This window comes from Zootermopsis nevadensis, unplaced genomic scaffold (genome assembly GCF_977971745.1).
Source record: "Zootermopsis nevadensis isolate Lab colony 2312 unplaced genomic scaffold, Znev_1.0 Znev_ptg000061l, whole genome shotgun sequence".
Taxonomy (NCBI): domain Eukaryota; kingdom Metazoa; phylum Arthropoda; class Insecta; order Blattodea; family Termopsidae; genus Zootermopsis; species Zootermopsis nevadensis.
Genome location: NW_028259192.1, coordinates 3,016,256 through 3,031,783, shown reverse-complemented (window position 1 = coordinate 3,031,783; position 15,528 = coordinate 3,016,256). Strand labels below are relative to the sequence as shown.

General features: G+C 35.9%; 3 protein-coding genes across 4 annotated transcripts in view; 1 reads left to right on the top strand and 2 right to left on the bottom strand.

Moving 5' to 3' along the window:
* Nucleotides 1-15,528, bottom strand: part of LOC110833730 (dynein regulatory complex subunit 5) — a 48,275-nt gene that overhangs the window by 30,164 nt on the left and 2,583 nt on the right. Inside the window, exon 2 of one of the 2 annotated variants that reach the window (XM_087341007.1) lies at nucleotides 1,659-2,031. The gene's annotated coding sequence lies outside the window, so the exon portion shown is untranslated. Of the gene's footprint in view, nucleotides 1-665; nucleotides 803-1,658; nucleotides 2,032-15,528 lie in introns of those variants that run through there. The other variant, XM_087341008.1, reaches the window with a different exon arrangement.
* On the bottom strand, nucleotides 2,178-7,615 carry LOC110840415 (uncharacterized). The gene is made up of 2 exons (XM_022085455.2): nucleotides 7,229-7,615; nucleotides 2,178-7,146 (listed from the first exon to the last, which is right to left on the bottom strand). The coding sequence occupies exons 1-2, from the start codon at nucleotides 7,520-7,522 to the stop codon at nucleotides 6,370-6,372; spliced, it is 1,071 nt and encodes a 356-aa protein (XP_021941147.2). The 5' UTR covers nucleotides 7,523-7,615; the 3' UTR covers nucleotides 2,178-6,369.
* Pus10 (Pseudouridine synthase 10) lies at nucleotides 7,685-15,266 on the top strand. The gene is made up of 9 exons (XM_022085454.2): nucleotides 7,685-7,867; nucleotides 7,958-8,083; nucleotides 8,169-8,479; nucleotides 8,584-8,795; nucleotides 9,911-10,036; nucleotides 11,118-11,307; nucleotides 12,405-12,649; nucleotides 13,763-13,911; nucleotides 14,211-15,266. Exons 1-9 carry the CDS (start codon nucleotides 7,724-7,726, stop codon nucleotides 14,256-14,258), a joined length of 1,551 nt encoding a protein of 516 aa, XP_021941146.2. The 5' UTR covers nucleotides 7,685-7,723; the 3' UTR covers nucleotides 14,259-15,266.

Below are 15,528 nucleotides of genomic sequence, written 5' to 3'. Positions count from 1 at the left end.
GGTTGATCATATTCATGTCAAAATGAGGTCAGGTAAACGAAAAGGTAATATGTTATTTACTACAAGATCGGCCCAATAGTTTGCCATATAAGGGACTTTAAATTTCTCAAGGTCATATATCTTCACGCTTATTTCTGCTAAACCGTAAGTACGTGGTTGACAGTACTCATGTCAAAATGATACCACGTATAGATCAAGGTCATATTAAAGTCACGACAGAATCGGCCGAATAATTTGCGTGAATCGGATCTTGGTTAGGTTCAACATTATGAGGGGCACGTGGAAACTACAGAAAAGCATGAAAACTTGTTATATTGGTGTCTTCTTCTTGCATTCTAACAAACTGTCTTAAAACAATCAGAGAACTGTTCAAAACAAAACATCAACTGACTATGAAAACTAGGCTAACTATACGAGACCTACCTAGGTACCTACTGATTCATATGAATAGTAAAACTGGAGAATCAATTGCCCCTGTATATCAAAACCACTTCCAAAATAAATATACTAAAAATGTAACTTCATCTAGACAACTTCTGGTAAACACTTCAAAGATGTCCATTTATCCTAAAGTGATGCTCTAAAATAACAAATATTAAAAAATGTGAGACTTTTTAGGAAATTCATGTAGCTAATGCTGGTACAAAACAATTAAAAAACATTACCTTGCTTTCATGAAATATGTATATCCAACGCAGGTAAAACTGAATTAAGTTCAAATTTTTAACACATATTAAGATTTTAAGGAAACGTTCATGACAATATAATGCCAATAAATGAGCAGCACTCATGCCATATATAACCTACAGAGCACAAACAAAATTATTGTTGCTATGGCAACAAATACTGTAACTGCTGGGATTCACCTGTGTCAAACTTTGTTTTAAGTTAACAAAAAGTAAATATTTTATGCTTATTTTCTTTTAAAAGAAGGTTATGAAGCAGTCATTCTAATGTCAGTAACAAATGGAAATTTTGTGAGTAGCAAGTAATATCATTACATAAAAAAATTAAACTAATGAAAAGGAGAAATGTAACAAAACCTGTTATGAGAGCACAATGTCAACTTCAGAGGTAATAATTTTATTTCCTACACAAGCCTCAAATTGTATCTAAGAATTATAACTTTTCAATTATCGCACACAAACTGGATTTTCTGTTTTAGGTTAATTTCATATGGAATGAAATATATGTTAGTGTTACTGTGCCAATATGTCTACGTACCCCCCTCTGCATATATTAGGTGGTCTCTATATAGAGTTAGTTTCTGCTTTTATGTCATTTGGCAGCAAAACTTCTTATAAAATTGTAGCTGTATCAAGACTACCAGAAATACCAGTTAGCTTAAAATGTGTTAATCAGCTGTGAATAATACCCCATTATTTTATTACCATGTTAAAACTGTTTCATAAAAGCCATGTACAAATCACTAAGAGATATTTTATATTCTACATTTTTCTTTTAAAGTATGACTACAAACGGCAGCAGGTCGTTTTTATTAACTGTCATAGCATTGAGTTATAACACACAACCCACAGTAAAAGTTGAAAACACTGGGAAACCAATATATTGATCCAATACTCAAATGCCATGAGCTGTAACTGATGAAACAGAAGAATAAGGTAACAATTTATCAAAAAAATTAACTATTTTCCTACCTTCTTAATTAAAGCCTTAGATACACGCGCGTATCTGGCTGCCGTCTGTTGCGCGGGTGAAGGGAAATTTTAGCTCTTTCCGTCTTGCTTCCTCATCATACAGCTTCACTACGCTGGATACTATTTCCCGTGAATAGTTTTCCCCTGTTTACGTACACTCGACATCTTTAAATCACCTGTGATTGCATATAGAATATTATCACAACACGCACAGAACACAGTACAGACGCACTCGATACACGTTAATCTCAACTGCTTGATGTTTTCAGTCTGTGTAGTAGCATAACTCTCTGGCGTGTCACACTTCCCACCAATAGCAGCCCTCTAGTCCAGCTGATAAGTAACATTCCCCCAGCAGGGTTTTTCTCGTGATCTGTGGACAGTAACGGACCCAAATATTTAAACACTGCACGTCTTACAACATGAAGTAGTCTCACAAAAATAAGTCTCTGTATGAAGCAGCGGATAAATCCATTAATATTATCTAATTATCATGTCCCAAAATAAAACAAGTCATGGTTACCAAGATACATATCTGTTTATTACTGTAAAGGTACAAAGTGTTGCAAATTATCACACATTAGTTCTTTTTTAAAAACAGAGGCAAAAGTGTACATTAAACAAAATATGTACAAAATACAAGAGTGAAGACATTATTTTCAATCCCTGCAGTTCAGTTTCATTTACAATTATATCAGCCTTCACATTTATTTAAGTGCATTATACTTCATACTAAATGTAGATTGTTTCCCATAACATATTGAGTCAGGGCTGATACAAAGTTGATGGATGAACATTTAGATACCATATCACAGTTACATGCAATACCATGTACAAAATGATCCTTCTGCAGAAACAACACACAGTGGAAAGTAATTACACAACTTTCTTTTTCCCCCATCTGCAGAGAGGAATTCACAGAATAAATTTGTAAAACATACTAGTCCATTTTAAGTAATATGCCAGACTCCAGACATAAAAACAAAGCTTCACATTACCATCTTTCGCAACATTTAACAATCATAGACGCTCGACATAGAATGTGTAGATACATTGCTAATCTACTATCATACCAAATTTCACGTGTTTCTTTTGTGATTCACCAATGAAAATCACTTTTGTGCAGCTGTCAAACTGTTACTTTACATTCTATAAATGGCCAGCCCAAATATAAGTTGCACATTTTTTAATGGTGTATCACAGTACATAATTCAATTGTAGTCCTCTCGATTGTGATACCTTGTTAAAGTAGTTACTAATGTTCCTTCATAATGATGACAGACTCTCAGGGTTACACTGCTTGTAACCCGAGAGTCTTTCATCAACTTCAGTCACCACAAAAGCTTCACTTTATATATTCCTTCATAATGTTATTAACAACTCAAAGACAATACACCATCACAACCTCAAAGACTACAATTGAGATCTTCATAAGTGTGGGAACCTCAAAACTCAGAGGCACACAAGTTCATACAGTTGCTATGTTGATTTCATTGATGATAGGGGATTTTTAAGTATTATGAGAACCTCGTACCTCATAAGCATAACATTGGAAAATCTATAATGGCTTGAAGATTTTCATGAAAATGGTACAAAAGTTGTTAATGACAACATTAAATAAACACATTGACATGAGTACACAAGGAATATTTATTTTCTTAAAAGGAGGGTAAGTAAACTTAAAAAATCATCTAGGAACAGGTCAGACAGAATCACCCATACATCATGTCAACGTACTGTACTGCCATAAGTTCCTGGAGCATCTACAACCTGCATTGTGATAAAAGTGGGCATATTTTCACACATACCACCAATTATATTTTATGGCAATTGCATATCTTCATGTAGCTACCAGGATCAAAAACTTTCTGGCATGATGGCAATGGGAAACTTCAACCACCACTACGAGCTTTTGAAACCAACAAATACAAAGCAACCTCTCCAACAAAAGTGAGCAAGCAGTATGGCTGTCTCTTGTGGACATGAAGAAAAACCTGTCTCTTGGCAGAATTTTGTTGCCTTTAATGAGTGTTTTAGCATATAAACATATTCATTGATGGGCACTTATACGCAGACTATAATAAAATTTTGGGGCTTAAATCCCACTTTACAGAGAGTGGTGTGCTAAATCAGAGTTCTCTTTTGTGCTGGCAGTATCAAAGTGTGTTCAATAAATGAAAACCCCCAATTCTGGTAGTGAACACATGATCAGGAACTATACGAGGGAAATGTCAACAAAAAATTACAAATCCATTACACAACTTTTATATGAAAAGTATGATGCTACTCTTGCATAGTTATTTTTGGGTTCACGAGCTGGAGGACTTGATTTAAATGCTTGATGATGATTACACAAAGTATACTAATGTACACAAATGTTTTGACTCCTTCAAGATGAAGAAATAGCAATTATGTTGTCTCTGGTATCAACGGACACATCTGAGAGCTAAATCTGCCCAATTCCCTTGTAACTATAAATATATAATAATACTGCACAGAATAAGTGAATCACAATAATAGTTAAATTGTCAGCAAGTTCTCCGTTACCTGCAACTTTTAAACTTATAAACCCCGCTTCAAAATGAATGCTAAATAACAGACATAAAAATAGCATTTGTGAAGTGTTTATACAGAAACACAACTTATTCAAGTTATCGAAACTGACCTACTTTGGCAATGAAAATATATATCTTCACTTGGGACTTGTAACAATGTAATGAAGGAACTGGTGCTGCCAAAGCGTTGGATGGAACATAAGCTGATAGCATAGGTATGTCAGCTGTCAAACAACTAACCACAGCCTACATCTACAAGATTATGCTTTGAGCAATTGTCCATAGCTGCACAAAGTTAATTCTTTATGATGCGCTCCCTGTGTACAGCCACATGGAAATCATATTTCTTAAAAATATTACCAGCTTCATTTACTGTGTTCACTATTGTTTATTCATGACAAAAGAATGCATTTACATCCTTCTGTACAATATTTTGTTGATTGATTCCCTGGCTGACACTAGTTCTTACCCACTAAAATATACTACAGTCAATTTCAGAGCAAATGTGCAACTACTAGAGTACATATCAGGCACAGACTTTCCAAGTTAGAGTTGACCATGAAGGTATCACAGTATTAAAGTAGCAACTACACATTTATTTGTCATTAAAAGTTCTGAAGTGCTGAAGCAGGATATGGGTGCCTTTAAAGTCTGAATCAGTTAGGTTCATTGCTCACTACTGCCTATGGTCTACCACATCAGTCAAACACCAATGGCTCCCACATTCTTACTTCCACCTGGACAGAATGATTTACACCAAACTGCCATTTCTTCTGACAATGTGTGCACATGTGTAGTGAAATGATGGGTTGTGACTGCTTGTTCACAGACTATGAAAAAGGCATGACTGTTTTTTCACTAAATTAAAGCTATATAATTATTAATCCATTCTTTATATTATGTAATAATAATGTATTGCAGGGACATTCTGGTCATACAGAACACACTTCCTTACAGAACTTAAAAACAAAGATATGTACCTTAAATGCAGGTAATATTTCTTTAGTTCTACAAAGTCAAACTGAAACTACATGAGTGACCAAAAGCACATGCATATGTTCATGTCAGAACAGAATTTACAGTGATCAGACTACAGCAGTACTTATTATTGTTGACTTTTCAATTATGCCAAGGACTCTACCTCTGATCCACTCAGTCATGTCCCACCATTCTATTTAACCAGTAAAACTTTAGTTCTGCTGAAATATGCTAAGAACACTGTCCAGCATAAAAAAAGATGTTTTCAGTAAACCAAGAAATAAACTACAGCTCTAAGTCATCTGCTACAATAGCAAAATTAAAGAAATATTACTACTGAAGGGTGGGTAAATATAATCTGAACCAGATAAATCTACCACAGTATGAAAGAGAGAATGGTTGTACTAGGAGGCACAGAGTAGGGAAGTGGAACTTATTCCAGCAGGATGTTTTGCTGTTTACAAACTAGGAAGGGCACAGACACCACATCTGTCACACAATTCATCTGTCTCCAGCCTTCATACTGGTAACACCAATTAAATGTGTTGCATGTGCAAGTTTCTCATCAGTTGGCAACAGTGCATTAAAGGTGGTGAAAGGCAGTGCTGCTACATTAGCATGGAATAAAAAGAACTACTCTCCAGGCACCTGGATTGATAATGTTAACAGCACTGTGGAAACAGCAGAGTGCTTGTGGTAATGGAAGAGGTGGAACAGTGGGGATTACTCAATTTTCATGTCCGAGGCTGCAGCAATTTGACACAAATTACACAAACACAATCGGTTCTCAAAGACACAATTATAAGTACCACTCTTGAATAAATACTGCAAACTACAGAACTGTGTAACAATAACACAAAGGAAGTACAGTGCCTCACATATTACAGTAAAGTCAGTTTTCTGGGATAAAATATTGTGCTTTTAATGACAACTGTTGTAACAATTTAGAAAATCAAGCTGCATAAACTGTGACATGTTGGGAATAGTAAGCTAATGATACTAATACTCAGTAACAACACTGTACATAAGTCATGAATTTCTGAGGCACTTTCTTTTATCAATACAATCAATCCACGGCCTAATAAATTTTAAAACTTGCAGGCCCCTTGCATACTTTGGGCATCTTTTTTTCTTTTAGTTGGCAACATACTCCAGCAAAACGATGCAGAAACAGAGTATTACCAATTATCAAGAAAATCAAATCCAGTTTTTGGAACTGTATCACTGCTGGATGGAATATTTAATTCAACATGAAAATTATCAAAACTGTCAAGACTTTCATCTGAACATCTCACATCATTACTTTCCTCATTATCACATGTTGATGACTGCCTACATGCAAGCTCATCTGCATTGCTCTCGTGTAACAGAGCCACTTTCTCAGAATCAAACTGGGGAGTGAGTACTGTCTGAGGTTTCTGCTTACAAGGTGGAGGAGGAGGAGGAGGAGTTTTGGGTTTTGATATGACAGCTTTCCCTCCTCCAGGTTTAGGAAGCTTTGAGCTGGGAATTACAGAGCAATTATATTTTGACTGAACCAAAATTCCTCTTTCAGGCTCATTACTGTGAAAAGATTTGTCTCCGCTTGATTTGCCCACTGTTGACTTCAAAGTCTGTATTTTTAGTACAGCTGTTTTGTTTTTGATTTTTGTTAACAAATTATCATCTCCAGACTTTGGGGGAAATTTTATTTTTGAAGTTACAGAACCTACTAATTTGGAAGAGGATCCACCCAAAACAATATTTGGTGGATCAATAAATGACACACTACTATGCTGAGAATGTATCTTTTTATGTGAGGAAGCCTTTGGTTTCTGTCGATTAGTTACAGGGATATTTGCCACAATATTCTGATGACTCCTCACATGTTCTGCATTATCTATAATGCAGAGATTTAACTGGCTTCGTGTCATCCACATAAATGGTGCAGAATGTTCATCACGCCATGTCAAACCCTGTAAAATAAGATGTTATTACTCATTTTCTGGAAGGACGTGTAGACAATTTTATAAGCTCAGAACAGTATATTCTGCTTACCAAGCCCTTGCCGCCTTCATCATCACTAATATACTTGTGTCCAGTCTGAAACCGTAGACATGGGAAGTATTCAACTTCTGGTTCATTTTGAGGGCAGAAGGAATATCTAAGAACAGCTTCAGGATGAATAATAGTTTCATCAATAACTTGACTCCGGTCCTTGTAACTTAAAGTATGCCACAGATTTTCATATGCATCTCTGGTAGCTGCAATATCAGTACTAATCCTCTCAGCAATAGGATTCAAGGAATTAAAATACTCCTCTGCAAAAGTCTGAACAGAACTAATACTCATTTTCTACGTATTATTTACGGGCGTAACCCATTTCACACTTTCTTCCAATCACAGGTTAGGATTGGGCACGGACCGAGAATACCAACATAGAAAATACACTCTGTGAAACACACGAAACAGAATCATATATACCTCCATACGCACGATACCAACCATATATTACCAACATGATACATATCGACAAAGTTAGTGTGTAGAAATATGGCGGCAATAGGTTTAATTAGCGAAAGCCATGCAGTATACGAGTATTTACGAAGTCTTGGTTGTTGTCAGCGCTGTTGTTTGCGCTATTTAGGAGAAAGAGATTCAAACTCATACAGCTGTGTTGAAGCAACATTAATGAAGGTGTACTGCATGTCATTTTTGCCTAATGCCGTGTTATTAAAGGAGTTACCTAACCTTACTTTTGTACTTGCAACCTGTTTCTTTTCACAGGCCGGAATGGAGAAAGAGAGGGATTTTGATAGTGGCCCAGAACGAAAATTTTTTAAATATAATCCATGCATAGTTTGCCTTGGACTTCTGCAAGAAGAACTTTCTGTTGATGATGTTGTACAGAAGGTAATTCTTTAAGAAGTAATTATGAGGTGATTTTGACAAGTTTTTTAAGGTATAAATCGGCAATTTATGAACATATTTATTCCAGATTGTTGATGGTGTCTTAAAAGCTTCATATGACTGTGATAATTTTACCTGTGCATTGTCACTGCCTATCAGTTTTCAACTCCGAGCTCACTCTCTGTGGTTGCATCTAGTTGACAAGTTTCCAGTGTCTTTTGAGTTACAAGAACTTCGTCAAGAAACTTATGTGATATCACTAAAAGAAGTATGGAAGTGGACAGTTGCTCCTCTCATAGCAAAAGCTATAAATAAAGAGATCGATTCAGGAATGAAATCTGATTTCTTTGTTGGTGTTAATATGGTTTATTCTGGTGATGAAGATGAATGTTCTTGCTTGTAAGTGTCAGTGGAATATATATAATAAGTTCTACATTATTTTTTTCTCCTAACAAGAGTCAATGCCAAATTACTTAAGCACATTATTTTGTTCATGTTTCTAGATTGGAGATGCATGCTGATATATTTATGATTCGTAAGACCCAGAAACGTAAATACCATGGGAATCTTTACACCCGGAAAGCAGTGGATTTAGCACTGCAAACTACAGAGGCAGCTCATTTTAAACAGTTCTTCCCATCACCACCACCAATACCAACTTCATCAGTTACTTTTGACAACATAACATGCACACACAATTCACTATTTATTGCAGGTAACAAAGTGTATAGAGAGTCACTGTTAAGTGACAGTAAATTAGATTCAGAAAATACATATTTCTGAACATTGTTTTGAACTTGGTTAGAAATATTTTCATATAACTACAATTTATATTGCCTCTTCTTTCCCAGTTCTTTTCCATACTGATTGTACTGTTTTATGTTATGTGAAAAATTCATTATGTCAGTAGTCAGATTCCTTTTTCTCATTGCTGCAAGAAAGGTACTCGTTGAGCTTTCACTTTACAATCTTTTAGTCAGTCTGTTGATTGAAATGTTATACTGTATATGTGGTTCTGTAGAACCATTTAAGATAAATGGTTACCAATATATTGGAGGATTATATAACCTCCACCTCCAGCTTAACTCCTATCTTGAAGATGACATTACTTTCCTCTAGCATGTTGGAACCGCATACAAGGTATTACAATGTAGAAGACCACAGTCTACAATTTCGACACCAAGAAAACCTCATATCTCAAAGTAATCAATTATTAACTGACTTCTTAAGTTTATTTGTAGTTAATGTTAACCTGTTATGTGGGGGGGGGGGGGGATTTTTGCCATTGCAACACCAGGTGGGGCTTTTTTTATTTTATTAAATATAATCATGAATTTATGATATATTATAGACAATTCATATTTATTGGGTATGAATATAGAAATTTCCATGTTGTTTAAATTTTTAGCTATTTTACTAACAACTGTACCACATATTTTTAAACATTTATCGTTTCTTTTCCCCTGCTATTTCCATTGGATTTAGTGGAGTTGCCAGATGACTTCCGAGGATCTAGTCACATCAGAACCCTGAAGATGGAAACAGAGTTTGTTACCAAAACGTCGGTTTACTACGGTAACCAGTTAACGCGGCTGATTGCCCGAGAAGATTTTATTAATTTTTATACTATATTCCCTCCTATGCCTAGGTCTCCCAAGTGATGTCTTCTGTTCAGATTTTCCAACTAACATTTTATATGCATTTCCTATCTCTCCACATCATTCTCCTTGATCTCATCACCTTAATAATATCTGGTGAGAAGTATAAATTGTAATTGTCCTCCTTATGCTCTTATCTCTAGCCTCCTGTTTTGTGGAATATTTCATTTAGGTCGCTACAACAAATTTTCACGAACACTGAGCCAGACACCCTGGGTTATTGATGGTGAAAGAAGAATGGAATCTTCAGTTCAAGAGATCATTTCTGACAGTCTTCAAAAAGCCAGTAGAGCAGAAGGTATTCTTTATAATTGCCTCATTTTCATTGTAGTAATTTCTTAGGAAACATTACAGACCATTGTCCTCAATAAGTGTGCTGCTTACAAAGTTACAACACACATTCTGTACCAACAGTATCACTGTTCTTACCCTTGTTATTTAGCAGGATGCATTAAAATAGTGTTCAGAATGACCATTAACAAATGTATGCATAGAATAATTATCTTGAAAGCGTCTGTTAACCTTTATTGCCCACTAGCATACCACTAAACTATTAATCCAAGTTTGTCTGGCTGGAAGTCCCATAATATGGGGATTTCAATCCCTGTTCTTGCACAATAAGGGTTCAAGAAAGGGTTAAGAACTTCACTGGTCTAGTGGTAGCATGCTTGCTATTGGACCAAAGGTTTGTGGGTTAAAACCTAGTCAAGGTTGATGGATTCTTAAGGGTGATAAAAATCCATAGCACAACTTCCTTAGGAGGGGAAATGAAGCCGTCGGTCCCATGTTGTAGATTTACAGAATGTAAAAGAATCTGACGAGCATGAATGAGATGTTTCATAAGCAAAATTCAGTGGCCATTTCTCACCCATGTCTTTGGTAGGGGCCTTGCAATGAGCTGATGACTCATCCAAGAAGTCCCTCCCAAATGTCTAAAAATATATCAGAAACCTCCAAAAGGAGACCCCTATGCTCCACATAGGAGATAAAAGGGTATAGCACATCTCACTCTCATTTGTATCCTAACTAGGGAACATGTATCCTGCCGTTTTTCAGTTTCAGCATGCAAATGCCATGAAAGATGCCATCAAACTCTCCTCACACATGTGACTTGATTTATTCTCTTATAATTGTCATCCACAATTAATTTGATTTGTCAAAACTTCGGCACCTGATATAGCATTATAAAATAATGTTATCTTTTTTCAGTCAAGGAAGCTACTTAACAAACAAGTACTCATTATGGCCATTTGGCTTGTAACAATTCAGTTGTGTTAATTCTACCTGCACATAACTCTGTGTTACTTTTCTTCATATATTTTGTCTTCTGTACCGATTGTTCACATAACTTACTTGGGGTCATTCATTCACTTGTGTAGGGATTAAATTCTCAGCCTCAGGTCGTGAAGATGTGGATGTCAGAACTCTGGGAAGAGGACGACCATTTGTCTGTGAGTTGCTGAATCCTCACAGGATAAAGTTCACTGCAGAACAGGTGCAGAGTTTGCAGACAGACATCAACAAGAATAGCAAAGAAGTCTCTGTTCGTGACTTGCAGATAATTCAGAAGTATGTTTGTAATTCAAAGTATTACACTTTCGGGCTCTGTATTGAGGCATGATAGTTACCAAGCCTTTTGCTTTGTATGTTTATTGTCACACATTCCATTTCACCATAACTGTTGCAGTCACTCTCATGTGCTTTAATAACAAAGTAATATGTGCATCATATATGCAATCAAACTGCTTGCAAAAACTCCCATTTAAAGGTGTAATATATAAGAACCATTATAAATAAAACAAAGACGCTTTAAAGAAATCTACAAGATGTAGTAACCATCAGTGAAAAACTGATTACTGGTTCTGTCTGGTGAGAAAAGCTCAAATTAGTACTAGGAATGAAAGAAACTTGGATAATAATCTGTAGTAACACAGTTGTAACTGCTACAAAATAACTTTGGATAACATATTTAGGACAAATTTAACGTGATTTAACCCAGGATAACAACGAAATTGTTTAATATATTGGAATATTTTGCTTTGCTATTCCACTCACAAAGGAAACAACAGTACTTTATGTATCCAAGTGGCATTCCTAATAGTTGCGCAGTCACTTTTAGGTATTCACATATATGCCAGTTGTAATTTGTATATGTGATATCACATAAAGTAAATCCCATATATTCATGATTCTTTCATATGCAATCATAACTGATAATGGAGAAAAATTAACTTTACATGAAAGAACACCCTTCATTCATTTGCTTTGCAGTTAGTATGGCCCAAATCCATCAAAAGCAAAGATCTACTATCAGAGGAAAAATTATGTGACAAGTCCTTTTCATTATTTTGGAATGCAGGTATTTTTGTGTTCTTATCAACTTTGCTGTTCTACTTGTTTGTTTTGTAAAGTTAAATTTAAAATTGTATCATTTAGTTTTGCTTCAATAATCAAATGAGACTACAGTGTCAGAGGTGGAGGATAGCTATAGTATTCTTTTATCTCTGGCACTGCTGCTGTCATGTTTTCAGCTGTTTCATCATTATCTTCATCTAAGATTCCTAACACAATCTCAGGGTCTGTATGTACGTAACTTTCAAAACACAAAAGTGAGGAAATAGCATTTTCATCTTATTACTCATATTGTCATGATATACTTGGCTCAGGGATCAGCTGATGAACTTGAAAGCAGGTGAAGAGAGGAAAATAAAACATTACTTGGCTCTGTGCATTTGTTTGGATGCAATTAAGCCAGGATCTCTAGAACAACTTGGTAGCATTAAGGATCTCACCTTGAGCCAGAAGACACCAGTCAGGGTACTACATCGACGACCACTAGCAACTCGCTCAAGAACCGTTCATTCCATGAAAGCATGGCTGCTTGAAAACCCAACAAAACTCTGCAAGAATGGTAAAGACATCTAGTGTAGTGTTACTTATTATGGTTTTGTAAAGAACTGACCTTCAGGATTTGTTTTAAAACCTTGTTTATTTTGATCATATTATATGAATTAATTCCTCAGGGAGGACTTTGCTGCACGTAGTTAGTTAATGTCAAGGGTGTAAAGACACTAACTAACTAGATGGCTTACCGAACCCGAAGGTTCATCACCGAATTAATCAAAGCCCTCCACCAGACCCTGTCCTGGGCCAACAAAATCCAGTTTCCTTCAACTCCTATCTCCCATAGATCCCACCTGACATTATCCTCCCATCTACATCTAGGTCTCCCCAGCAGTCTCTTCCCCTCAGGCTTCCCAACCAATACCCAGTGCACACCTCTTGTCCCATCCATGCGTGCTACATGCCCCGCCATCTCATTCTTCTCAACTTAATCACCCTGATAATAATGTGGGAGGAGTACAGATTTTTAAGCTCATCATTATGCAGTTTTCTCCACGCCTCATCGTCTTCCCTCTTAGGCCCAAATATCCTCCTCAACACCCTATTCTCAAACACCTGCAATCTGTGTACTCCCTCTGAGTGAGAGACCATGTTTCGCACCCATACAAAACAAGAGGCAAAATTATTGTAAAGACACTTTAATACATAACTATACAGGCATTATGTTCACAGTCGTTTCATTATACTTAGCAGATAAATGGCATGTGTTAGAGTACGAAACACTTCGTTTTGGAAGCCAATGCTGTTGGCATACATGACCTTTCAACACTACTTATTCCACGCAAATGTATAATTTATTATGTATTACAAATTAACTTTAAAGTGGTGAGCAGTATGCAGTGTTTCCACATGAACAGAGGGCGAGCTTTTCTATATGGTCTTTTGACATTTCTGGCTGCCTATGTATATATAGTATGTTTCTATGGCAGGCATAAACATGAAATTGCATTAAAAATATCTTGGATATTTCTTTGGTGAGAGCTTATTTCATTTATTAATGTGTAGGGGTGGGAGAACTGATGAAAGGAGAATACACAATATCACTGCTCCCTTGTTTCATTGTCATTGGTTCTTAATGGTAACACAGAATAGGAATAACAGAACTTGTGGTCCTCTGCAGAAAATGTGACCATGTTCAAATTGGACATTAAAACCCAAGCTGGAACTTACATCAAGGAGTTTGTGCATGGAGATTTTGGCCGAACACAACCAAGCCTTGGCCAGTTGCTAGGGGGAGTGTGTGTGGATATATTGGCATTAGATGTGCAGGTAGGGTATGATGACATTTTCTTAGTATTATCATAATTTTCCACAAGTTCTTTTTACCGTTATACGGTATCCACAAGTAGCAGAAAGTAAAGCCCAGTGTTGATTCTGATAATTATTTGTCCATTTTAACACATCTTCCAGTTGCTTTCCAGCAGGAACCTTACTTTTATGATTCTGTCAAATTCTTAATTGTTAAAACTTTGATGGTAGCTATATTTACCACTTTGGATGATATTTTAACAGTCCTTTAGCTCTGATTATATTAATTAAAACATTGATTCAGTTTTAATTTCTTTTAGGACATAGAACTGGACTGGCCACCGGTTATAAACTGTGCTCAAGGATGAACAAGTAAAATGGAAGTGTGCAGTGAAGTACATAGTATAAATAAAATCAAGGTGGACAAAATGGACAAGAAAAACAGCACAAGGCAGCTACAAGTTCTCTTGTACACAAATGTTTGTCTTATATATAGAAAGCACCAGTTCACATCTTTCCTAAGCTAGTGATAAGCTGACTGAAGTGTTTGCACATTTCTTCAGTCTTTAGGTGAATGCAGAGATAATACCTTGAAATATCTCACAATTTGCTCTGCCCCGGTGTTTTCCATTTAAGTGTATAGAGCCATCCTCTTATCTCATTTAGCACTAAATATCTATAGCTGACATAATATTATTAAATAATGTATTAATAAAATGGATTGGACTGGATCTTCAGAGCAAAGGAAATTCTTGACTTCTATACCTAAGTTGCTTTACCTAGGCATAACGGGTCAGCTCCTAATCCATATAGGTACTGTATAGGGTACTGGGCCCTTTAATTGTACAAAATTTAATGGAAATAAACATGGCTGTGCAATTGAAGGAGAGACAGTATAACTTTCATCTCAGTCTCCTGGCATCATTCATGGACATGTGACTTTCATAATAATTTTGTTTGACAAATTTCTGTGAAAATCTGACCACTCAGACCTGACATGCAGACACACAAACATTCCCTTTTTATGTGTGTAAGAACTTTGTATTGATATGCACTTAAAGTGTAAGACTAGAGTTTGTCAAACAGAGAGGACTATGAGCCATGTCAATTTATTGAAGTTTCCAGCAGGTAAAATTAAAACTATAGTATAAGCTCTTCCCATTCATAAATTATTTGTCCACTACAGATGAAGTATGGTGGCTAACCAAGACTAATAGTTATGAATAAAAGTACATTTTGAGCCAGATCAATTTACCATTGTTTTGATACAGATAAATTTGTAGTTTTTGAAAGTACGTCCATTCATATCACACTTTTCTAAACGTGTATGTATGTATGTATCAACAGCTGTACAAGTTAAATATACTTGAATCCAACTTGTGTTCTTATTATTAAGTAATGTGTTCTCCCCACAAGTCAATAAATTGTTCTTTTGTTGTGCAATTTCCATTTTGAAACAAATCAGTGTTATGACTAACAGAATATTTAGACCAATAATTCTACTCAGCTTCCTAAATGTTTAGCAAAGACTGATGTGTATCCCTCATAATGTCTACCTACTGACTGACAAAAATAGACCAGCACAGCACTCTAACTGGACAGTCTGATGCTTTGCAATGATAACATACAGAACATGCA